The sequence below is a fragment of the Octopus sinensis genome, linkage group LG23 (genome assembly GCF_006345805.1).
Source record: "Octopus sinensis linkage group LG23, ASM634580v1, whole genome shotgun sequence".
Lineage (NCBI taxonomy): Eukaryota > Metazoa > Mollusca > Cephalopoda > Octopoda > Octopodidae > Octopus > Octopus sinensis.
The window spans coordinates 22,082,348-22,108,853 of NC_043019.1; the positions used below are offsets into that span (position 1 = coordinate 22,082,348).

Genomic DNA, 26,506 nt, shown 5'->3' on the forward strand with positions numbered 1-26,506 from the left:
TATACATATATATATATACACACATATATATATACATATATATATATATACACACATATATATATACACATATATATATACATATATATATATATATATACATATATATATATATACATATATATATATATATATATATATATTCAAAATAAGCAACAAGTATATCCAAGGTAGAGTAGTACAATTGTTTCATGCTACTTCATTTTATTAAACACTGTAAGTATTACATCAGTTTTAAAATGTCAAGCAATCTTCAGCCACATATAGAATTTTTTTTAATTAAACGGACAATGCGCATTCTTATACTTATTTCATTTGCTAACATTACAAAGAGGGTGGATATATAGACAGAGAGGTTAATTTCATCATTAAGAACATGGTGGTAATATGTTCTTTCCCATCTGTAGATTTTTTATCACTGAGTTCGCTTTGTTATTTAGATCTATCAGTGGGGAGGGGGTTTCTTGGTTCAGTCGAGACAAATATGAAAATATCTCTTTTGCATCTTACTTTTTTGGTCTCTTAAATTTACTGCATTTTGGGCATTATTTCAAGCCAGCCGGCTTTTTTGTGCATTTTTCTTGCATATGTGTAGCATCGATCGTAACAGCTGATGTACATGCGCGTACAAATGCACGTTCCCACGGCTTCATCGATCGCATTCTCAACTGGAATCGATTTTTGTAATTTGTTCAAGATTTATACACGCCCTGATACCGTCGGTATCCACATATCAAATTTGAGCGCAATCGGATGGAGGATGCCAGAGATCCTAGAAGACACACACACACAGACAGAACGGATTTTATATAACAGATATATATGTTGTGTCTGAGGGAGTCATTCTGTTTCAGTACCTTGTAGTTTAACAGACTCACCGGTAAAATTTCTACTTATCTCCTTCTTTATTTTTCTAAGTGGAAATTTTACTGGTGTGTGTGTTAAATCATAAGGCACTAAAAGAGAATGACTCTCCCCAGACACAACAGAATATGGTTCAACACACGAACTCACATAAAGAATCTTGCAAACCAAATCCAAAAACGAAATATATATATGTTTGTACCCCACCACCGCTTGACAACCGGTGTTGATTTGTTTACTTCCTCGAAGTAGCAGTTCAGCAAAATTGACCGATAGAATATCTAGACTTTAAAAAGTAAAAAAAGGACTGGTTTCGATCTGATCGACTAAAAATCTTTTCAAGGCGGTGTCCCAGCATAGCTGTAGTCTAATGACTGAAATAAGTAAAAGATTAAAGATAAATGGTATTAATGTTTAACGAACTCATTTTCTTGTTATAACAATTCTTCCGCTGCTAATAAAACATGGTATTCTGTCGTAGTGCGTCGGTCGCTTCTTGTAATGGAAGGATGTATCGCGTAGACAAGCTGAGAGAACCTCGTCAAATCGTGGCTGGATATATTTTACCGGTTTTATTATTGATACAATGTTTCAGTTTATCAGTCGAGGCTGGCAACACAAATATAAACGGGAAAAGCGAATCATCATCCTCACCAGATTTTAAAATTCCTCTCTGTTCAAATTTGCTGCTGGGACAATATCCTTTTTTTCCCCTTTAAATTGTAATGTCTAAATACATGTGCATGTGTTATTATATATATATATATATATATATATATACATCATATATATATATATATATACATCATATATATATACATCATATATATATATATCATATATATATATATATATATATTATATATATATATATATCATATATATATATATATATACATCATATATATATATATATATATATATGGTAATTAAGGGTTTAGCAACGATTTGCCTCACCACACACCGAATTTAGAAATAGCAGTCAAAGAGTTTTGGCTATTCTTTCTACTTAAAAGTAGCAAGAATAGCCAAAACTCTTTGACTGCTATTTCTAAATTCGGTGTGTGGTGAGGCAAATTGTTGCTAAACCCTTAATTACTTAGTATTACTTAAACCTTCCTTGAATGGGGCTTTTACATGCCGAAATCTACTTGGTGAAATTAATGATTATTCCAAATTAATTAATTTCACCCTTTATTATTATATATATATATATGTATATACACACGCACACAAATGTATGTGTGTACTCGCACTTGTATATGTATTTGTTGATACCTGTATTATATATTCATGTTTATTTATTCTCAGTTTTACGTTTTCTTTATTCTAAGTGATCGGATATAGTTTCTTTGAACTTTTTTATTTCTGGTTTATTGTCGATCACAGCTGGTCACAATTTGCTTTTTTTGTTACATTATTTTACCTTTCAAATGATGCCCCCACCCTCTTGTTGAGCAGCAGACCAGTGTGTGTTTATTATAAGCTTGTGAATTTTTGACGAAAACAACAGAAAAAATACTCATTTTAATTGTGATTGCTATTCCGAAAGTCTAATTTTTAAAATAATTGTCATTATCCAATCTATTTTATTCGTTAATTTCAGTTTTCTATTTTACACTTTTTGGCATTTTTTTTCTTTTAATAATATCTTACATTCCTAACGCTGCTAAACATGCCTGTCTCACAAACATTGATCAAAAATCGATATACTATACACAAACACCATCATCATATAATGTCAAACTGTTTTTACGAAACCAAAATAGCTAGCTTTATCAGTATCGATATGTTTTATTAACTGCGAGTCACTTCCGATCAGAAGATGAAAGTCGTTCGTTCTGTGTCACTCTTCTCCCTTATTCAGACCTAGTTTACCTAGGAAAACATTGTCAAATGTCTCCTCTGTTTTTAAGATAATTTGATATGATTTTGAGAGAGATTTTGCTGTTTTTACGAAAACAAAATACATAGCTTTCGGTAGTATCCACGATGACTATCCTAACAGGATCATCGTATTGTCCAAAAAGGGTACTACTTGAGAACAGTGGTCCCGGTGCGCGCACTCGCGTAGTCGCGCATCCCTTCTAGCTAGTCGTGACTAGTCGATCGTACAACGACTACCTAGCAAAGTAAATAACACAAAGTAAGGATCGACTAGTCATGACTAGCTAGCGCGGACGCGCGACTACGGGAGCGCGCGCGCACTAGGACCACTGTTCGCTAGTAGTACCCAAGGACACAAGTAAATAACACAAAAACACAAATTAAGGATCGACCAGTCATGACTAGCTAGCGTGATTGCGCGCACCGGGACCACTGTTCTCAAGTAGTACCCTCAAGTAATAATGAATTCATCATTGTTATTATTACTATTATCTAATGTGACGTTCACGAATTATAAATGGCACCTGAGCACTGTATACAATAATTTCATTATTATTATATTATACTGTGTGATTTGAGAGACCTTTTGCTGCTATATTACGAAAGCAAAATAGCTACCTATCTCCATTATCAACAATATTTTTATTAACTGCGAGTCATACACATACATTATCTCAGACGTTTCTTCCCACTGCTATTTGGTTCACCTGTCATTTATTCAGAGTATATCTTTGGTACGTTATTCGGTTACTGTTTACTTTAATACCCGGCCACCAAAACAAGGAAGTGTCATAGGTGTAAAAAAAAAATTGGCAATCTTTCGTTTCTAGTAGACCTTTCCGTCGATGAAAGATTGCCAAATTGGCAATTGTATAAACGAATATAAAAACAAAATTTGGGTTAATGTTTACAATATTACCCGGAAACGAAATAAAATAGTGCAACTGGTGTAGGAAACGAATATGAAAACAAAAATGCGCAGGACTTCGGAAAATTCACAAGATCCGAGTTTTTCCCTCGTAACTTTTAGGAAAATGGAGTTGTTTTTTCTTTACATGAAATTGTATATAAATATCTTTCAAATGGCATAGAGTACGCTTATGAAGAAATTTAAGAGTAAAATCTTTTCCGAGGGGTGGGGAGAGGACTTTCGGAAAATTCACAAGATCCGAGTTTTTCCCTCGTAACTTTTAGGAAAATGGAGTTTTTTTTTTTTTACATGAAATTGTATATAAATATCTTTCAAATGGCATAGATTACGCTTATGAAGAAATTTAAGAGTAAAATCTTTTCCGAGGGGTGGGGAGAGGACTTTCGGAAAATTCACAAGATCCGAGTTTTTCCCTCGTAACTTTTAGGAAAATGGAGTTTTTTTTTTTTACATGAAATTGTATATAAATATCCTTCAAATGGCATAGATTACGCTTATAAAGATATTTGAGGGTAAAATATTTTCCGAGGGGTGGGGAGAGGACTTTCGGAAAATTCACAAGATCCGATTTTTTCCCTCGTAACTTTGAGGAAAATGGATATCTTTTAATGAAATTGTATATAAATACCTTTCAAACGACATGAATTACGGATGCCTAATGTGCCACAAACCCCTTATTTTTATTCGGAAAAAGTGTCCGTATATTAGCAATTTCTGTTGTTCCGTGTTTTCTTTCTGGCAATCTGTTTTTAAAGTACGATTCCAAGGCGCACATGGCGGAGACGTAACCGGACTCCTCCCCATTAATTTTTTTTTTTTTTTACGGAAGCCCACGTTTTCCGCTATGGAGATTCCGAGTATGAAAAAAAAATTTGCAAAAATCACAATTTCAATTTTCCACCCACCCCACCCCCACGCACTTCTTCATTTTTCACCTTTTTTCAGAAATTTTTTAGGGCGAAATAGATATGGAGATTATGATTCTGAAAATAAAAAAAAATAAAAGAAATTACCCCAACCCCCTCCCGATTCTACGGCATTCAAGCAGGCTATCCACATGCTAGAAATAACAGCCAAATCTTAGCATTTTTTTTCCGGAATCATAATCTCCTATCCTACGTATTTCGTCCCCCCCCCCCCAAAAAAAATTCTGAAAACAAGTGAAAAATGAAGAAATGGGGTGGGGGGAATTGAAATTACGATTTTTGCAAAATTTTTTTTTTTTCACAATCGGGATCTCCATAGCCGAAAACGTGGGTTTCTGTAAAAAAAAAAAAAAAATTAAGTGGGGGTGGGGGTCAGGTTACGTCTCTGCCATGTGCGCTATGAGATATTAATCTGGCTCAGAATGAGTTCCAAAGAATGAATGAAATGTTACTGTTATTCTGAATGTATTTCTCAAAAGGAAATATACAACAGAAAAAATTGGAACACTAGGTGAGAAATTCCAAATCAGTACTTTTCGTGTTTAAATATATATATTATTCCGTACCAGTTTATTTGTTGTCGAACCAAGTTGAATCATGCATCATAAAATAGGGGATTACCTTCTCTCAATTTCTACTGTTTACACACCCTATTATGTTCTATATTGACGACTATATTTCGCACATACGGTTTCGCACCATAAGGGAGGTCACTGTGTTACAATTCTAGTTATTAATTTAGGTTATCATTGTAACTTACCTGAAGATCATGTGCATCCACAGGCGAAACTCATAGTAGCAACAGACTATCTCAACCAATATGAAAATATTAATCTATATTACATTATCGAGTTCCTTCCGACAGTCAACGCTAAAGATGTACATATATATATATATCTGTAAACAAAAAGCTGCTCTATCATGACTGACGTTCGCTTACAACTATTGCCTCATGTCAAAACAATGACAGAGTAACACACACACATATATATATGAGATATCTGGTGCCACATAAAAAGCACCCAGTGCACTCTATGGAGTGGTTGGGCATTAGGAAGGGCATCAAGCTATAGAAACCATTCCACAACAGATATTGGAGCCTGATGCAGCCCCTGGCCTTCCCAACTCTGGTCAAACTGTCTAACCTGTGCCAGCATGGAAAATGGACATTAAAAGATGATGGTGATGATATATACATATATATGCACACAAAGACACCCATATATATATACACATATATTCACACACATCTATATACACATGTATATAAACATATATACATACATACACTTGAATATATATATACATATAAATATTTATGTGTTTAGTTATATATGTGTATGTACATTCCTACCTACTCGCATACATATGATAGGCTTCTTTCAGTTTCCATCTACCAAATCTCACAGGACTTTGGTCAATCCTGGGTGAACAACACTTGTTCAAAGTGGATATCCATGCTTGTACATATGTGTGTGTGTTATCTTTTACTTGTTTCAGTCATTAAACTGTGGCCATGTTAGGGCACTGTCTTGAAGAATTTTAGTCAAACGAATTGACTCCAGTACTCATCAGTCTCTTTTTCTGAACTGCTGAGTTATGGGGCATAAATACTCTAATACCAGTTTTCAAGTGGTAAGTGGGGACAAACACAGACACAGTGACACACACATATGTGTATACATATAGTGACACACACGCATATACATATATATATAACAGGTTTCATTCAGTTTCTGTCTACCAGATCTACTCACAAGGTTTTGGTCGGCCCAAAGCTATACTTGCCAAAGGTACCATGTAGTTCTTACCACATGTAGCAAGCTTCTTACCACACAGCAACTTTTATGTAATTTATAAATAAGACATGAGTAATAATACTTCGAAAATAAAGTTTAATATTTCATTTTGATTAAAATACTAACGACTTCAGAGCAAAACATCTCATTTACAGTTCACCTGCATTAAGCTTCTCTGATTATCCCTCACTTCCTCTCCATTTTTTGTTTTAGTTTGCATCATCCGGTGTAACTGATTTGTTGCATTTTATTATATGTAAGATAAGATTAAAAAAAGTTGAAAGGACTTTGAAATACAAAAGACAAACAGAACAACTAAGCAGAGACACTGTTATAGGAAGCGAGCAGATACGTTGTTTGATACTTTAGGAAAAACTACTTCATTAAGCTTAGAGAAAAGCAATGTCAAAAGTAGACAGAATGACTTCAGCTCATGTCAAGTGATTTAAAAGGTATAAATCTTATAAATTGGAACAAATTCAACAGCTTCAAATATTGATGTGTTAATCACAGAAAAAGTATGTATATATATTCATACAAAAAGATGTAATATATATATATATATATTGAGATATGGGGAAATATCTTACTCAGAAATAGGTTAGCAACAGGAAGGGCGTCTGGCCACAGAAAATCTGCCTCAGCAAATTTGTCCAAACTAAGCAAGTATGGAAACTGGATGTTGAAATGTTACACAATCTTTTCTATACTTTTTGGATGTGTGGTCAAGTGGTGCACTTTGCAATTATGTGGTTTCAGATTCAATCCTCTCAGGTAAAATCTTAGGCAAATATCTTCTACAGCTCCAAACTGACCAAGGCCTCCTAACTGGATTTGGTTGGCAGAAAGCTTGGTTCCCAACCACAATGGTTCCATGTTCAGTCTCACTGTGTAGCACCTTGGTAAGTGCCTTCTACTGTAGCCTCAGGCCAACCAAAGCCTTGTGAGCAGATTTGGTGGATAGAAACTGCAATAAGTACATTGTATATGTATCTACATATATCTATGTGTGTTTGTGTTTATTTCCCCCGGTACTGCTTGACAACCATATTGGTGTGTTTACATCCCCATAACTTAGTGGTTCAACAAAAGAGACTGATAGAATAAGTACCAAGCCATAATTCAATGGCTGGACCATGTAAAATAATGGTTTGTAATTTAGGCCCACGGCCTCCAATTTCTGAGGTGGGGGGTAGTAGTAGTTGATAACGTCAACCCCAGTATTCGACTGGTGCTTTCATTGAAGCTTGAAGGGATGATTGCCAAAGTCGACTGTGGTAGGATATGATTTCAGAATCTAAAGAAGTATTACAAGACATTTTGTCTACTGTTCTAACAATTCTGTCTGCCCACCTCCAATTTAAGCAAGAAAACCAGTAGTTTTGTTGGAAGGGGAGGAAGTTGATTATATTGGCCCTGTGTTCAACTGGCTGCTTATTATATTGACCCCTAAAGGATGAAAGGCGAAGTCAACCTCAGTGGAATTTGAACTCGGAACATGAATGAGTCAGAAGAAATGCCACTAAGCATTTTATCAAGAACAATAACAACTCTGCCAGATTACCACCTTAGAAACAATTTAAATAACTTTTTCTTTTATAGGCCCAAGGCCTGAAATTTTGCGGGAGGGTACTTGTCAATTACAGCAATCCTATTGCTCGACTGGTCCTTATTTTTATTGACCCCGAAAAGATAAAAGGCAAAATTAACCTTGGTATTTCAACTCAGGACAATGATGGATGGCTGCTAAGCATTTTGTCCAGTGTGCTGACAATTCTGCTAGCATGCCACCTTAACCCTTCAGCATTCAAACCGGCCATATCTGGCCAAAATATTTAACCTGTTTTATATTGAAACTGACCAGATCTTGCCACTCACCTCAGCCCTACCATGTCGTTCTAAAACTAAAAAAATCACATCACTGAAATCTCTAAACTACAAGATAATGCATGATTAATTCAAACCATTTTAAATAAACAAACATCACATTTGACAGAATAATCTGAACACTAAAGGGTTAAGATCATACATTCTTAACTGAGAACTGAACCCAGGCCACCTGGTATCCTAACCACTATACTACTGATTATTATGATTATTTCTCATATGTGATTATGAATGGAATGAATAAAATCTACCTAATAATTCTGCATTTCTTTTTCTTTTGTGAATGGGGTTAGATTCTACTTATTGAAATGTTTTGCATTTATAATTAACTACTGATTTTATGAATCTGTAATTAAAGATTACGTTTGACAAATATTGTTTAAATGACAAAAAAAAAAAAAAAAAAAGAGCTTTAGTAGAAGTTAGCAGCTTTGTGTTGGCTGCTAATCTGAGATTATGGCAGGTTTAAACCTCAACACAGATAAGTGTCTGTAGTTGTTGTTGTTGTTGTTATAAGTACACTGTGCTGCAGAATTTCAATTCTCTATTATCCAGCCTCTTCAGCTTGACATATTTCTCAGAGTTATTAAATATTTTATAGAAATGTTATAGGAATAAACATTTTTTGTCTTTTCCTGATTTACATGAGTTTTTAAAGGATTACAAATGATGATGATGATGATGATATATATGTGTGTGTGTGTGTGTGCATTTATATATAGTGAAAGAGTGAAACAACATTGCATATATTACAGTGACATTCATTTACAATCATCACATGGTGCCGAGGCAAGGGATGAACACATACATTTGTAGATATATGTAAGTGTGTGTGTGTGTTTGCATGTTTCATATTATCTGTCTGTTCCTTAACCCTGTCTCAAATATGTCTGTGATGAACCAATCATTGATTCAAAAACACAACAAGCCAAGAACTGTGACCAAGACACAAGAACTGTTGTTGGTAAGTTTGCATTTAAGATATTACATCTTCTGTCCCAATGTATGTAGAACTAAAAATGAGAAGGGAAGGGGGCAGGTCAGGCATTGTTGATAATTCCAGTAACTCACTCATTTGGAAGAAGTAAGCAGCAAAGAAGGAGGGGTTTGTGCCCCTAGACTCTGCAAACCTTCCAAGGTTGATGAAATCACCACAGTTAGTGTAAGCTTTGAATAGCAGCAACTTGATAGCATCAGGAGAATTTCTTAATGGGATAATGTTTTGGGGAGGAAATACTAGAAAAATTGGTATGTGCAAGACCTAGTGAAATTAGGGTGGTGAGGTGATACAAGTGGATTGGGTGGGCCTGAGTGGAAATGGCATACCTATCTACTAAAGGTCCATCAGCACTGGAGAAGCTGACATCATTATCATTTAACATCCGTTTTCCATACTGGCGTTATTAGATGGTTTAACTGGAGCTGTAAGCTAGAGACCTGCTCCAGGCTCCAGTCATTCGCTTTTGGCTTGGTTTCTACAGCTAGATGCCCTTCCTAATGCCAACTACTTTACAGAGTCTACTGGGTATCTTTTACATGTCAACTGCACAAGTGCCTTACACATGTCACTGGCATGAGAGCCTTTAGTAAAAGAAGCAGTGAGAAGATTGCAGGTATGTGTACCAGAGGTTGGAAACCTTCAACCTCAGTCTCTAGTTTGAGTTTAACTCTACATCTCAACGTACTATTCTCATATGGCACCTTCTTTGTGTAGTGCCACAAACTTTTTAAGAATTCATCAAAAGCTGCAAAGTAGTCTTATGAGACAGAAAGAGTTGGTGATAATTGAAAGTTCAATACTTTCTTTATCCTGTTGATTGTATTAACAGGAGCCGAGTCCTAATAGAATTTTTATAATGAAATTTTCTGGTAATTTTTTTAAAATGTGTTTTGTACGTATATCTGCACATGTTTTTACCTCTGCTCGCTTTATCAACTCCTTCAACACTCCAACCCAGAAATATCAGTTCAACTAATTAGTTTAATTAGTTTTACAAAATTAATACATCTAATCTGTATGATTATCAGCTTTTTGTTTTCAAAGTCTGAGTCATTTAGTAAGATATTTTTAAAATGGAGACTTACTTTTCCCATTGTTATTATCTAATACTTATAAAGTTATTCATCTGATCATTTTGCAGTGACATGTCGAACAGCTCCAAATATTACGTGTCGTGGAGAATCAAAGAATGAATCACAGAAATTCACAAGACACCTACCCTGTAAATGGACGTAAGTCCTGGAGTTTTTAATTTTCCTTCTGTTTTTTATATTAAATTATCATCACTACCGTGCCGGTGGCACGTAAAGATCACCATCCGATCGTGGCCGTTGCCAGCCTTGCCTGGCCCCCATGCCGGAGGCATGTAAAAAGCACCATCCGACCATGGCCGTTTGCCAGCCCCGTCTGGCACCTGTGCTGGTGGCACGTAAAAAGCACCCACTACACTCACGGAGTGGTTAGCGTTAGGAAGGGCATCCAGCCGTAGAAACATTGCCAGATCAGACTGGGCCTGGTGCAGCCTTCTGGCTTCCCAGACCCCAGTTGAACCGTCCAACCCATGCTAGCATGGAAAGCGGGTGCTAAATGATGATCATCATCTAACATCTATTGTCCATGCTGGCATGAGTTGGACGGTTTGACCAGGGCTGGTAAGCTGAGGAGCTGCACCAGACTTCAGTCTGATTTGGCATGGTTTCTACAGCTGGATGCCCTTCCAAATGCCAACTACTCCAAGAGTGTAATGGGTGCTCTTACATGCCATCGGCACAGGTGCCAGTTGTGTAACACCGGTATCTGCCACGACTATGATTTCACTTGACTTGCTGGGTCTTCTTCTCAAGCACGGTATATTACCAAGGTTTTGGTCATTTGTCATTGGCTCCATGAGGCCCAACGCTCAAGAGCTGCTTTTTACGTGCCACTGGCATTGGCCACATTGCCTCACATTTCAGAGTCAGAGCACAATGTCTACTAAAGACATACATTTTTGATTCTTCATTATCATACCCACAGCTTCTTTCTGCACCCTTATGACCTATTCCTTATTTGTAATGAGTGAAAATGAACTGAAAACCACAAGGTTGGGGAGTAAACTTCTTGACCACATGCCTATATCATCATCATTTAACAGCCATGTCCTACCATTCATGCCAGCATGGTACAGGTTGGATGGGTTGACAAGGATCCAGTATGTCCAGGCACCACATCATGCTCCATGGACTGCATTGGCATGGTTTCTATGGCTGGATGCCCTTCCTAACACAGTGTGTACTGGGTGCAATTTCTGTGTCACCAGCACTATTGGGGCTGCCATGCAGCACTGAGAAGTTGGGGTCAGAGTAAGTTCTTGTTATGGAGGAGCTGCATGGATACTCACAATTAGGGGAGAAAGAATGAGAATTGGTGGTGTCTCTGAAGAGATAATGATGGAGATGCGATGTCTGAATGGCACCTCAAGGTACAAGGCGAGTAGTAGTGAGTGGGGATGCAGTAGCTAGGTGTATAGGTTGGGGTTGCAAGAGTGTATGAGGGGGAGAGGGACATCTGTAAAGATTGGGATGGGTTGAATGGAGGAGGCGCATGAATTGGGGAAGGTAGAGGGATGCTAGCAGCAGCAGCACGGTAATGGTGATATAGTTGACAGGGAGAGGAAAGAGATGACTTGCTTGAGTAGGTTGCTGGAGTGAGGTAGAGAGAGATGATGAAGTAGAAAATAAGATTTGGAGAGAATCAAGCAGAACCCACAGTAAGTACTCCTGCAAGGAATTAGCTATCAGTTTATATAGTAATTAAATGACAATGTGTATGCATAAAGATTGTGATATCTGGCCCCTTGCTGTACTCAAGAAGACACATCTGCCATAGCAGAATTGATACCAGTGCTAGTGCTACATAAAAAGCACTCAGTAAACTGTGGAGTGGTTGGTATAAGGAAGGGCATCCAACCATAGAAACCATGCTAGAACAGATCATAGAGCTTGATGTGGCTCCTGGCTTTACCAGTTCCAGTAAAACCATCCAACCCATGCTACCTTGGAAAATTGACATTAAATGATGATATGAAGAAAAAAACAAAAAAACAATTGCCAGTCATGATGAATAAAATAGAGACAGCATCAAAATATATAAATTATTTTTCTTAATGACTTTCTGAATGTCATTAGCATAAAAACACAGGTTTCAAAACACAGCAACATCCAACATATTCCAGAATCTAACGATGAAATTTTCTTTTTTTCTTTTCTGAAGAAAAATTTGTTAATGAGTTTTATCTTTGATTCTATCTCATTAAATCAGCTGTGATTCTGACATCAACCTCATAAGCAATGCAAATTGATTTAGCTCTATTTTGCTAATGAGGTTCAAATTTCTCTTGCTTTATCTACTAATGAAAGTTAGATGTAAAATGTCATAAAGCTCATTATATTTCATCTCCTTGTTTTTAATTTAATTCACGGTTAGTTGAATCTTAACTGTTTAGAAGAATTTCTTTAAGCCATTTTGATACATGCATGATTGTATCTGTATATTTCTATCTACCTCAACAAAATACAATTGGTTAATTTTATTTATTTTTTGTTTTTTATATTGTTTCCCTTCTTGCAGAAATGGTCACTCATTTGAAACAGCTTTACTGTTATCAATATTCCTTGGTATGTTTGGAGTTGACAGATTTTATCTTGGTTACCCTGCTATTGGTAAGTCACTGCTATTAGTATTTTAGTATTTACTAAGAATTTTTATAAATATATGAACTATAATGTAAGTGAGCAGTTGTTGAGGTGACTAATTCAGTTGAGTGCTATGCTAAATGCTTTATATAGTAATTTTTGATGTTGTCCCTCTTGGGACAAATCTTGTTAAACTTTCGACTTTGTCTTTTCTCCATTCCAAAGGGCATCTACTGACAATGAAATAGGTCTCTCTCAGTTTCAGTGCTGAATATTCAGTTGTTCAATCTCAACTAAATATACCATGCATGTACGATGCCCCCCCCCTCTTTTTTCCCCTGAATATGCACAGTTGAAATTAGAGTGTCTTTTATGCCATCAATGTTCCCTCAAAGATGGAGTTTGAGAATATCCTTCAAAGGCTGAAGAGATACTCTGAGTTATTAAATCTGCTTTTTTTTTTTTATCTTTTTAGGACTTACCCTTATTTTTCTTGTCATTAAATCTTTATTTACATTTTTTTAGGGCTGCTGAAATTCTCAACTCTGGGATTTATGTTCCTCGGACAACTAATTGACATCTTATTAATTGCTACCCAGGTATTTGTAACATGCTATTTATTTACAATCAATTACAATCAATATAACCTTTTGTGTAGATCGTAAATGTTTTTAATCAGTCTTTTATCCAAAAACCTAGTGTTCTCCCTTGGTTTACTGTCATTCACTGTGTTTTAGCTGAGTTTGATTGAGTATTTGAACCTTTTCTCATTTATACTGAATCAAAACAAGACAAGATCTCTTGGCTTAATGTAAGATCTTCCTCAATTATAAACTTGGTACCAGCAAAAGAAAGAAAGTTTGCTATAGCTTACCAGCAATCACTTGATTTTATTTGAATCTATTTGAGTCCTCTCTTGTTATCTACTTCCTCTAAGATAAAATTTGAAATAAAAATGAAAGCACGCCTGGCTTTTTTCAAAGTGTCTCTTGTTCATAAACTTGTCATGTGTAAATGAAACATTTGCTGAGAGCCAGGTTAAATCCACAGAATGTTAGTCTTCTGGAATTGCCTCCTTCCAAGTTTTCCTGCAGCTGTCGATATGCAAGTGTGCAAGAGGGACATTAACTGTATCAGTATTTATAGGTCTCGCTTAAGGCAGCAAACTGGCAGAATTCTTTTGCATTGCTGGGCAAAATGCTTAGCAGCATCTCATCTGTCTTTACATCCTGAGTTCAAATTCTGCCAAGGTTCACTTTGCCTTTCATCCTTTTGAGGTCAGTAAAATAAATACCAGTTATATAATAGGCGCAGGAGTGGCTGTGTGGTAAGTAGCTTGCTAACCAACCACATGGTTCCGGGTTCAGTCCCACTGCGTGGCATCTTGGGCAAGTGTCTTCTGCTATAGCCCCGGGCCGACCAATGCCTTGTGAGTGGATTTGGTAGACGGAAACTGAAAGAAGCCTGTCATATATATGTATATATATGTGTATGTGTGTGTGTGTCTGTGTTTGTCCCCCTAGCATTGCTTGACAACTGATGCTGGTGTGTTTACATCCCCGTCACTTAGCGGTTTGGCAAAAGAGACCGATAGAATAAGTACTGGGCTTACAAAGAATAAGTCCCGGGGTTGATTTGCTTGACTAAAGGCGGTGCTCCAGTATGGCCGCAGTCAAATGACTGAAACAAGTAAAAGAGTAATCACTGAGGTCAGTGTAATCAACTTAGCCCCTTCCACGAAATTGCTGGCCTTGTGCCAGTATTTGAAACAATATTAAAAGTTTCACAGGGCCTGCAAGACACTAAGCATAGCAATATTCTTCAGACCAATACAATAGAAATAGAAAATAAAATAAAGAAAAACTGTTCTTTGGTAATAGGGATATAGACACAGGCATGGCTGTAATCTTGTATTTTATTTATTAAGAATTTCACTGCCAGCCCCGTCTGGCCTCCGTGCCAGTGGCACGTAAAAAGCACCATCCAATCGTGGTCGTTGTCAGCCTCGTCTGGCACGTAAAAAGCACCCACTACACTCATGGAGTGGTTGGTGTTAGGAAGGACATCCAGCTGTAGAAACACTGCCAGATCAGACTGGGCCTGGTGCAGCCTTCTGGCTTCCCAGGCCCCAGTTGAACCTATTTCTTTATTACCCACAAGGGGTTAAACACAGAGGGGACAAACAAGGACAGACATAGGTATTAAGTCGATTACATCGACCCCAGTGCGTAACTGGTACTTTATTTATCGACCCAGATAGGATGAAAGGCAAAGTCGACCTCGGCGGAATTTGAACTCACAACGTAACGCAGACGAAATACCGCTAAGCATTTCGCCCGGCGTGCTAACGTTTCTGCCAGCTTGCCGCCTTTTGAACCGTCCCCAGTTGAACCGTCCAACCCATGCTAGCATGGAAAGCGAACTTTAAACGATGATGATGATGATGTATTTTATTTATTTATTTTTTAGGTTGTGAAACCAGCTGATGGATCTGACTATGTCATTGACTATTATGGAGCTGTTTTGACCAGACTATCAATGGATAATGAGACTTATATCAAACCACCAAATTACTAATGAACATTAACGACCTCAACTTTCCTTGATCTCTTCATTGACAGTGTTGAGAAAGCATTATCCACTGTTGCGTTTTGACACTTATGCTATCATACATGATGATGTGATGTTACTTGTATAAAGGTGCAGATAGAACCACGAGGTTCAGAAGCTTGCTTTGCTATGTGATTCCGGGTTCAGTTCCACTGCATAGCACCTTGGGCAAATGTCTTTTACAGGTCTCGCTTAAGGCAGCAAACTGGCAGAATTGTTTGCATGCTGGGCAAAATGCTTAGCAGCATCTCATCTGTCTTTACATCCTGAGTTCAAATTCTGCCAAGGTGGACTTTGCCTTTTATCCTTTTAAGATCAGTAAAATAAATACCAGTTAATCACTGAGGTCAGTGTAATCAACTTAGCCCCTTCCACGAAATTGCTGGCCTTGTGCCAGTATTTGAAACAAATATTAAAGGTTTTACAGGGCCTGCAAGACACTAAGCATAGCAATTTTCTTCAGACCAATACTTTGGGCTGAGCAATACTTTTTGAGTATTATTTGGTAACCAGGAACTATGCTAAAGACCATCAATAAATTAATTTTTGTTTCCAATACATAGAAGAGATTATAGCACAGTAAAGTCCCATAAGCAGAATAATCTACCTCTGACCCTTAATCTCCCATCTTCCAAATCAACACCCCAGTTTACAGGATTACTAAACAACTAGATAAAATTATAAAGATATATACACCAGATAGATATGTTATACACTCATTGGATAGGTTCATAGAAATTTTACAACTGACTAAACAGTTATTTCTACTATGAATGTAGAAATTCTCTTTACTAATGTTTCTATATTGGGAACCGTAGGCATAACATTAGACCAGGTGTATACACACCCCTACAATAAAAGTACCCAATATGCCATGAAACTTCATTAGAAAGTTCCTGTTGGCTTGCACAACTAAGGTTCTCTTCCATTGCCTGCAAGGCAATTCATAAATCCAAGAGAATGGAGTGGCCATGGATTTTGAACTTGGGGCCACATTTGTAGCCTTTTATGTGACTAGTGTTGAAAACAAGGTTATTCCCATACATAAAGCCAAAACCATAGCTGTTACTAGCAAGCGGGTGTGACTTGATAGTATGTATCATGCTTTCACTAATGGTTTAGATACTTATATTGTCATGATCAAATGGAGATACCTCCCTGCGACCTGGTCCAGAGGAACATCCAGGGTTGACAGCTGGCAGGAGAAAGAGCTGCACCAGTGCTAAGCTGGTATTTGTTTCCGGCTGAGTAAACTGGTGCACTGTAAAATGAAGCACTCTGCTCAAGCAAACAACAATATGCCACTCTGTGAAGAAATCGAACCCACAACTTTATGATAGGGGTCCCAGTACCCTAACCATTTGGCTGTGCATTTTACATTCCTAAACATAACCACATCATATATATACTTGTACATTGACAAAATTGTGATGGTCACATAAAAACCATCACATTTATGGTGATGGTCACTTAAAAACAGGCAGCTATTTAACCCTTTCGTTACCAACCCGGCTGAAACCGGCTCTGGCTCTGAGTACAAATGTTTTGTTTTCATAAGGTTTGAATTAAAGTCTTCCTTCAAACTTTAGTCACAATTTATGTTCCTAACATTAGCTGAATGATAACCAAATAATTTTACTAAATTCTTTGTTAAAGTAATTGAAAGAAACACAGAGCATCTCAAAAGAAATACAGTAACGAAAGGGTTAAAAAAAAAATGGGGAAAAAAAACCAATTCCATTTTACAATTCAATGTAGTTCTAGCAGAAATTCAGACCACATATTCTTAGATAAAAATGTAGAAACAGAGAAGAATCTTCTATCACACCTTCACTTACATGCAGGAAACAAACATACTCTTAATGCACAGAGTTAGTGTGTCCACTGAGATTAAAAATTTCTATAGTAAAATCACTTCTAAAATGCTTCCTTAAATTTCCATTCATAAAAGAAGTTTTAAATAAGGAAAATCATTAACCCTCTTGTTTTTATATTCCTGTTGATATACATTGCCTTTGTTTCAATTCATTTTGAAAATAATAAAGAATTTAGTAAAATAACTGTCGTTATTAAGCTGGATTAAGGTGGCGAGCTGGCAGAATCGTTAGCATACTGGGTAAAAATGCTTAACAGCATTTCAGCTGTCTCTATGTTCTAGGTTCAAATACCACCAAGGTCAACTTTGCCTTTCTTCCTTTTGGGTTGATGAAATAAGTACCAGTTGAGCACTGGGGGGTCGATGTAATCAACTTACCTCCTCTCTTGAACTTGCTGGCCTTGTGCCAAAATTCAAAATGATTATTAAACTGGAGTTTGAAACAAAAATTGATATAAAATTTTATTAGATGGTTTTAATGCAGATCAATTTAAAATATGAAGTTTGTTTCATGGGTCCAGGGTTGATCCCAGGCAAGTTGATATAAAGGGTTACACAGTTTAAACTTCAGTTAATAACTAATTCTCTAACACATCAGACCAAGCTATAGAACTGTACAAGAACAAATTCAACATTTAATCAGCATGTATATAATATGGTATATGAATCAAATGCAGCGTAATTATACAACAGATGGATGTGTCAAATAAAACAAAAAAACTCATAAAACAATACATATGTCACACTTAACCACAAACTAATAATTAGAACAGATTACAAAAACAGCAAAAATGAAAACAACCATCTCATCACAATGAAACTAGAACACCTGTAAGTCATAACATACTTGACACAACCAACATAAATGTAAAAATTTTGATGTAGAACATGAAGTTGTAAACTTCGTAACTCATACAAGTACAATACTTTCTCATTCATTGACTGTGCTTTTAGAAGGAACCATTAGGGCTTCTGTCTGTCATAGTCAACTATCTATCTGTACTTATATGCACACTGGCTTGGGCAAATTTAAAAAAAAAAAATTTCTTTCTTTTTCCTTGCTACTCTTATTACTCAAGGGAAAAAGCTTAAAGGCTGAAACTGCTTGACATTAATGTTATGGCAAGCTTTGTCATCAAAATGCAAAGAGCCAACACAGATATCAAGGCAGCTCATCTAATACTGTAACAGTATTGTTACTTTTTTTATTGATCCTGAAAGGCTGAAATGCAAGAGTTGGCATTTGAATCCAGTAGGATATTAAAATACTATAAGGCCGTCTGTCCAATATTTTAATGACTGTCAACTTGCCAACATTACAACACATTAGAATATGGAACACGGAATAAAACTATGAAGAAATATTTATTAATTGCTGGCACTACCGTATTTAGAATTAGAATTTCTTAAAAAAATGACAATATAAACTTTGGAAGATTTATTAATAGCAAGATACAAACAAAATATTAACTCAGAGCACATGTGAAATGAGTTGATCCAGGATTAAGAAGTTCTGATAGTGGCCTTCTCAACCTTGTGATTTCTGGTTCAGAACCACTGCACTTCAGGCAAGTGTCTTCTATATCTCCAGGCTGACCAAAGCATTGTGAGTGAATTTGGTAGGCAGGAACTGAAAGAAGACTGTCATCTGTATATATATATATATATATATATATTTGTTTTTATATTCAGTTATAATAAAAACAATTATACATTAATATGATGGGTTACTCTATACTTTTGTAGAGTACATCATTCTTATACAAGAATGTTGATGGTGATTGGTTAATCTCGATCAGTTAAGCCATCATCCAATGAAAGTTCAAAGTCTCTACAGCATTCTTGTGTAAGAATAATAAATATATATATATGAGTGAGTGGACAAATGAAAGAAAAATGCATTTAACACATTTAGTAGGAATTACATGTATTATTTAAAGCAGTTTGATCTGGATCCATACAGCTCAAAGTTTTGAAGTCCTCTAACAGAAGCCCATCTCTTTCTGGCTTAGATTACTGAATCTAAGCCTGAAAGAGATGGGCTTCTGTTAGGAGCCCACAGGACTGTGAGTTGCATGGAACCAAATCAAACTGCTTTAAATAGTGTGTATGATTTGTGTTTGTGCCTAAATTTTTGTGACCTCACATGGTAGTTGTAAGCAAGCGTCACCACTGTACAGGTGATATCTTTCATTTACAATCTTCTGTGAAAACGTTCAAGCATGGGGAAATATTCTTTGGAAGCAAATGAGAGGGTTGGTAACAAGAAAGGCATCCAACCATAGAAACTTTGCCCCAGTGGAGTCTGTTTGACCCATGTAAGCTTGGAAAAGTGGACATTAAAATGACGATGTGATGGTAACATATACAGGCAAACATCATTAGAGTAACAGATACATCTTGTAGTATTTCTTTCTATTCTGGGTTCAAGTCCTGCTGATGTCAATTTCCCTTTCATCCCTTCAGGGTAATTTTTTTTCTCTCTGGGAAGGAAAAAATATCACTTATGATCAGACCTGGAGAGGGATGGGTTCTGCCAGGTATAATAAAATTGTCCAAGATACACCTTATATCATGATTTCACTGCTCCAACTCCATCAGGAATTGAGAACAAAGCATATTTGTATGTATTGCTATATATGTATATATCCATGTTTCTCTCATCCTTTTTTGTCAAAGAGCATAGACTTGAAACATCAATGATTTTTTCCATTTTTCCTGAGTGTCAAACTAATACACCTGCTTGTTCCCTCACCTGTCTCTCTTTTTATTTTCTATTCATTTGAACCATATGTGTGCATGCATATATATATATATATATATATATTATATATATATATATATATGTGTGTGATGACAAACCCACTGTTGTGGACTAGCTTTATTTATTTGGCTGCTGTCATTTTTTTTTCCCTTTCTTATATTCTATCTTGATAACCTATCATTTTTCACCTTTCATCATCATCATTTTTATTTTGCTGTTTTACTTTCTTTTTTTCTTTTTTTATATTTAAGTTTTCACTAACAGATGGAACTTCACCCAGAAATTATATTTATATTGTGTAAATCAATCAAATAAATAAGTTTATTCTTTTAATCTCCAGTATATGTTTTTTCTCTGTTAACCCTTTTGTTACTATGTTTCTGATGATACACTTATATGGTCACAGGACATCACAGAATGTAAACAACATGAAATATGAAATATGCAAACATGGAATACAAACTTTTTTTGTGAACAACGAAAGAAACAAATGGAAAACAAGACAAGCAACATAAAGAATGACCCTTCATCAGTTGTCAGCTGTTTTTCTACTCCCTATTTTGAGCAATTCACGACAAGACATGCCTTCGACAAAACAGTTGCTCCCACAAAGCAAATTAAATAAAATTTGGGATTTTACGAAGAGTCGAAGTTGGTAACAAAAACAGGACAGTGAAAACAAACAGGAAGGGCTGCTAAGCCTGAACAAAGTGAGTTGGCAAACGCTTGAGGAACAAGCTCTGACAGGAGACAGACAAAAATGCACCTGATCACTGTGGCTGATTGGAAGGAAAGAAAGACGGCCAGTAGTCATGTGCAAGCAACAAGAGAGCAAGTGAGGGAGAGAGAGAGAGAGACAGACAGAGAATGGCGAAGGAGGGAGGAAGAGAATTAGAGAAAGGATGAGAGAGAAAAAAACGGAAGGGGGAGATAAAAAGAATTAGAGAGAAGAAACGAAAGGGGAGTGGGAAAGAGAAAGGGATAGAAATAGAATAAGGGTCGCATCGAAATTATTAAGGTAAAATTTACTTGGATGTGATGCATGGTGTTCAATCATATAATATAAATAATATATATGCATATATACATATATGTACATACTTACATATACATGTATATACATATGCATATATGGGCACAGGATGTCACAGAACGTAAACAACATGAACTATGAAATAAGAAAACATGGAATATGAACTTTTTGTGAGCAACGAAAGAAACAAATGGAAAACTATTTATATGATTGAACGCCACGCATCCATTTCCAAGTAAGTTTTGGGCACCATTCGAGGGTGATCGTTACCAGTGTCGCCTTACTGGCACCTGTGCTGGTGGCATGTGTAAAAGGATTCGAGGTTGTTGCCAGTACTGCCTGACTGGCCTCTGTGCCGGTGGCACGTAAAAGGCACCCACTACACTCGGAGTGGTTGGTGTTAGGAAGGGCATCCAACTGTAGAAACTCTGCCAAATCAAGATTGGAGCCTGGTGCAGCCATCTGGTTCACCAGCCCTCAGTCAAAATCATCCAACCCATGGAAAGTGGACGTTAAACGATGATGATGATGATGATATATTTATATATATATATATATATATGCGTGAATTTTACAGTATTATTTTATTCACTTAGTTTACATGTTTACACTTTTATTGCCTTCAAAGCAATGCATTGGTCCAGATGCATTTTCCACTGTTTAAAGCAGTCCTGAAACTCTAGTGAAGTGATGCCTTTTAATGCCTCCATCATTTTTTTATTCACCTTTTTTACATCTGCAAAACATTTTCCTTCAGGGTAACAAAAAAAAAGTAGCCGCGAGCAAGATCAATTTCCAACTGTTCTTTCACTTCACAACACACGTTCAGTTGTGACTGCTTTGATCTTCCATGAGCAAATGAAGCACAAATTTTGCTGCAACACTTTTCATTCACAGTTCTTTGATCAAAATTCATTAGGAGGAGCTCGAGGACACACCAAGTCATATCAATACGAGTTCGTCAATTGTTTGGCAACAGTCCTCCAAGATCAGTTCATGAATTAGTTAAGTTAAGTTAAGTTAATTTTTTGGCTCAAAAAGCAAAAAGCAAGGCCATGTAGGGGGACATGGAGTTATGTACAGGGTGGTGTTCATGCAAAGAGTTCAGGCCATTTGTGGTCAAAGGAGACTTTGAACCGAGCGGTCGTCGGCATCTTCACTATCTCGTCCAGCAGCTTATTCCACGGATCCGCAACCCGGATGGAGAAAGCCCCTCTTCTTCGATTGAGATGAAATCATCGCAGATAGAGCTTTATGATGATTTCATTCATTCACGGGATCGATGGTCACCCTGAACGAGGTTGGTTTTTAAGAGATAAGTGACCATTCCGAAAGCATGAAAACCACTTGTAAACTTGTGTTTTGCTCATGGCAGCATCCTTGTAAGCTGCTTGAAGCATGATAACTGTTTTGGCCACCGTTTGCCCCAGCAGAAAGCAGAATTTCATGGAAGCGTGCTCTTCCTTCATTTCAGCCATTACAAAAATCGATGAACAAGGGAGAAGCACTGCAAAACAAAGACACACTACATGGCAGTACAACATCACTGGACAATGCCAGTTAGTAGACTGATGCCTGAGGGTTGCATCAAGTGAATTCTAGCAGTAGAAGTGTGAACAAGAACGAAAACGCAAAACATTCAGAAGACGATACAAAAAACACAGATGAGTCATTCGAAGCCTTCAATCTTCAGTCAAGAACCAGATCATCCTCGCAATTTTGGCTGATTAGTCTTGAAATTGCTCCAATCTGGCCAGCCCCAAGGAATAACTAAGCTAAGTGCATTAGATTCCTTGGAAAAAAAGCTTCGAATGTATACGAAACAAGGATGGAAAAATGGACGATGTTACACAAATATGAATGCAAAAATAATACGAAAAAACAATAATAATAATAACAATAACAGGACATCACAACAGGCGTCTTTTGACTTAGATGAATAAATATAAATGTGAACATATAAATATATATATATATATATTTATATCTTCACATTTATATGTGTATGTGTGTGCGCGTTTATATATATATATAATACAAAAATAATACAAAAAAACAATAATAATAATAACAATAACAGGACATCACAACAGGCGTCTTTCAACTTAGATGAATAAATATATATATATATATATTTATATTTTCACATTTATATGTGTATGTGTGTGTATGCGTTTATATATATATATATATATATATATATATATACATACAAGTGTGTGTATGGGAGATGAGGATAATGTGTATGCATGAGTGTGTGTGTGAAAGAGAAAGAGAGTGGTTGGTGAGACTGGCAGTGTGTTGTACAAGGTAGTGATGTTTGTTGCTGGGTGTCAATATGTTTGTATGTACATGTATACCTTTGTGCGACTGAGTATGCAGTATTAGTTGGATATGCGTGCAAGTGTGTATGTGTGTGTGTGTGTGTTTGTGTGTGCATGATGAGTTTCCACATAGTTTCCATCAATCAATTTTCCTTCACATAAAGACATCACTCAACAAGCACTTTATAATATTCAGACTTTCCTGAAACAGTAAACCATGACACATGATGAGATTTCGTCCATCACATCTATCCCAAGATCTGTCTCTCCTGAGAAGCCATCCAGCTCTAAACAATACTGAAGCAATCTTCCTCTCGTTCAGCCAAAATCACATTTATAAATCTCTCTCTTCTCCATACTGAACTATTAAACTTGACAGAATGAAATTTCAAGTGATAGCCAAGACAGCAATACACGACTTCACCTTTATGCTTGACACTGCAACATACTCAATGAAGACTAAAAGCTATTAGAATCTTTAATTAATTGTAATTACACGTTGGCTGAGGAAGAAGAACTGAAACATTTTAACGAGCTAGGTTTAGATTACAGCTGCTTGATTGCTTGATGAATGACAACAAAAGCGAATTTTAAAATCCACAATAATAAGAAAACAATAATAACTATGAAACGGTAATTGTAAACACAAAAAAAAAACAATAATTATAATAATGAAATCAGCATCATCATCATCTTCATTATCATTTGATGGGGATCATAATATATAAATATATGTCATTGCTTTATGATATTTGTGTTCTAATTCATTATTATGTGTGTTTATACAATGAATATATCATCATCATCATTATCGTTTAACGTCCGCTTTCCATGCTAGCATGGGTTGGATGGTTCAACTGGGGTCTGGGGAGCCCGAAGGCTGCACCAGGCCAGTCTGATCTGGCAGTGTTTCTACAGCTGGATGCCCTTCCTAACGCCAACCACTCCGAGAGTGTAGTGGGTGATTTTATGTGCCACCGACACAGGTGCCAGACGAGGCTGGCGAACGGCCACGCTCGGATGGTGTTTTTTATGTGCCACCGACACAAGTGCCAGACGAGGGTGGCAGACGGCCACGCTCGGATGGTGTTTTTTATGTGCCACCGACACAGGTGCCAGACGAGGTTGGCGAACGGCCACGATCGGATGGTGTTTTTTATGTGCCACAGACACAAGTGCCAGAGGAGGGTGGCAGACGGCCACGCTCGGATGGTGTTTTTTATGTGCCACCGACACAGGTGCCAGACGAGGCTGGCGAACGGCCACGCTCGGATGGTGTTTTTTATGTGCCACCGACACAGGTGCCAGACGAGGGTGGCAGACGGCCACGATCGGATGGTGTTTTTTATGTGCCACCGACACAGGTGCCAGACGAGGCTGGCGAACGGCCACGCTCGGATGGTGTTTTTTATGTGCCACCGACACAGGTGCCAGACGAGGTTGGCGAACGGCCACGCTCGGATGGTGTTTTTTATGTGCCACCGACACAAGTGCCAGACGAGGGTGGCAGACGGCCACGCTCGGATGGTGTTTTTTATGTGCCACCGACACAAGTGCCAGACGAGGGTGGCAGACGGCCACGCTCGGATGGTGTTTTTTATGTGCCACCGACACAGGTGCCAGACGAGGTTGGCGAATGGCCACGATCGGATGGTGTTTGTTACGTGCCCACAGCACGGAGGCCAGTCGATGCGGTACTGGCTACGGCCATGTTCGGATGGTTTTCTTAAGTTCCACTGGCACTGGTACCACAAAGATACAAATTCCATTGATGTTCATCTATTTTGATTTGGTTTTTATATATATATATATACAAATTGAGATAGGGGTTGTAAGTGCAACCCTCCATGGGATAACATATATCCAATATACTGCTAGTGAAGTACCCAACAAAGTAATACATAAATGTTAAGAACTGCGATGCAGTTAATTCATTTACTGTATTATATGGGCAAAGGTAAAATGTTTTACCACAAATTAATAATACAAAATAAGAAAATGGAGAAATACATCTAAATCAATTATCAACTACCAGATAATACCCAATCACATAATTTATTAAACCACTACATATGAACCACTACACCAAAGAGTTCATCTGTAGTGGTTTAATAAATTATGTGATTGGGTATTATCTGGTAGTTGATCATTGATTAAGATGTGTTTCTCCATTTTCTTATTTTGTATATATATATATAAATGAAAGAATGGAGTCGAATGACGATTTAACAAAATTCCTTTATTCTCGACACATGTTTCGAAGACTGCATATTCTCAATTCCGAAGGAATAAAGGGTGCATTATGCTGTCTTCTCATCAGGAAAGACAAGGAACTTATGTCAGCATCATGACGAACAAAAACTTTTAGATGACTGCCCACACGGAGTCCATATATATATATATATATATCGCCATGTTGATTCGTTAGCTACTGCACGCATTTTTTTTTTCTCTCCTTCTTTCTGTGTTTTTCTCTCTCTGTGTATCTTTCTGTTGAAGAGCGTAGGCTCGAAACGTTAAAGACTTGTTTTATTTATATTTCCTGAGCGCCATACTAATACAATTGTTTGTTTGTTTTCCACCTGCCTTCGTCTTTTGTTTATTTTCATAAAGCTTCCCGTTATATATATATATATATAAGTACATGGAGTTTAACCTCTTTACTTGTGTGATTTTTTTGCTACCCTGGTAACTATTTATCTATTTTTTCAGTGTTAATTGTTAACAAGGGAAAAATATACTCATCTATTTATATAATATATATATATATATATATATATATATCATTATCATCCTCATTTAACGCCCATCGTCCATGCTGGCATGGGTTGGACTGTTTGACCAGGGCTAGTAAGCTGGAAAGCTGCACCAAACACCAGTCTGATTTGGCATGGTTTCTGTGGCTGGATGCCCTTCCTAATGCCAACCACT

At 36.9% G+C, this 26,506-nt stretch overlaps 1 protein-coding gene across 1 annotated transcript; it reads left to right on the forward strand.

Annotated features, from left to right (window-relative positions):
* Positions 1-1,281: 1,281 nt before the first annotated feature.
* Positions 1,282-15,683, forward strand: LOC115223525 (TM2 domain-containing protein CG10795). Its single transcript, XM_029794155.2, has 6 exons — positions 1,282-1,561; positions 9,179-9,258; positions 10,436-10,526; positions 12,904-12,995; positions 13,494-13,567; positions 15,438-15,683. The coding sequence occupies exons 1-6, from the start codon at positions 1,329-1,331 to the stop codon at positions 15,543-15,545; spliced, it is 678 nt and encodes a 225-aa protein (XP_029650015.2). The 5' UTR covers positions 1,282-1,328; the 3' UTR covers positions 15,546-15,683.
* Positions 15,684-26,506: the final 10,823 nt, after the last annotated feature.

Excerpts from the sequence above, each read along its gene's own strand:
- LOC115223525 (XM_029794155.2), top strand. The coding sequence starts at position 1,329 with ATGGTATTCTGTCGTAGTGCGTCGGTCGCTTCTTGTAATGGAAGGATG. Across the intron at positions 1,562-9,178 it reads TCAAATTTGCTGCTGGGACA|ATATGTCTGTGATGAACCAA; the intron begins ATATCCTTTTTT and ends ACCCTGTCTCAA. Across the intron at positions 10,527-12,903 it reads CACCTACCCTGTAAATGGAC|AAATGGTCACTCATTTGAAA; the intron begins GTAAGTCCTGGA and ends CCCTTCTTGCAG.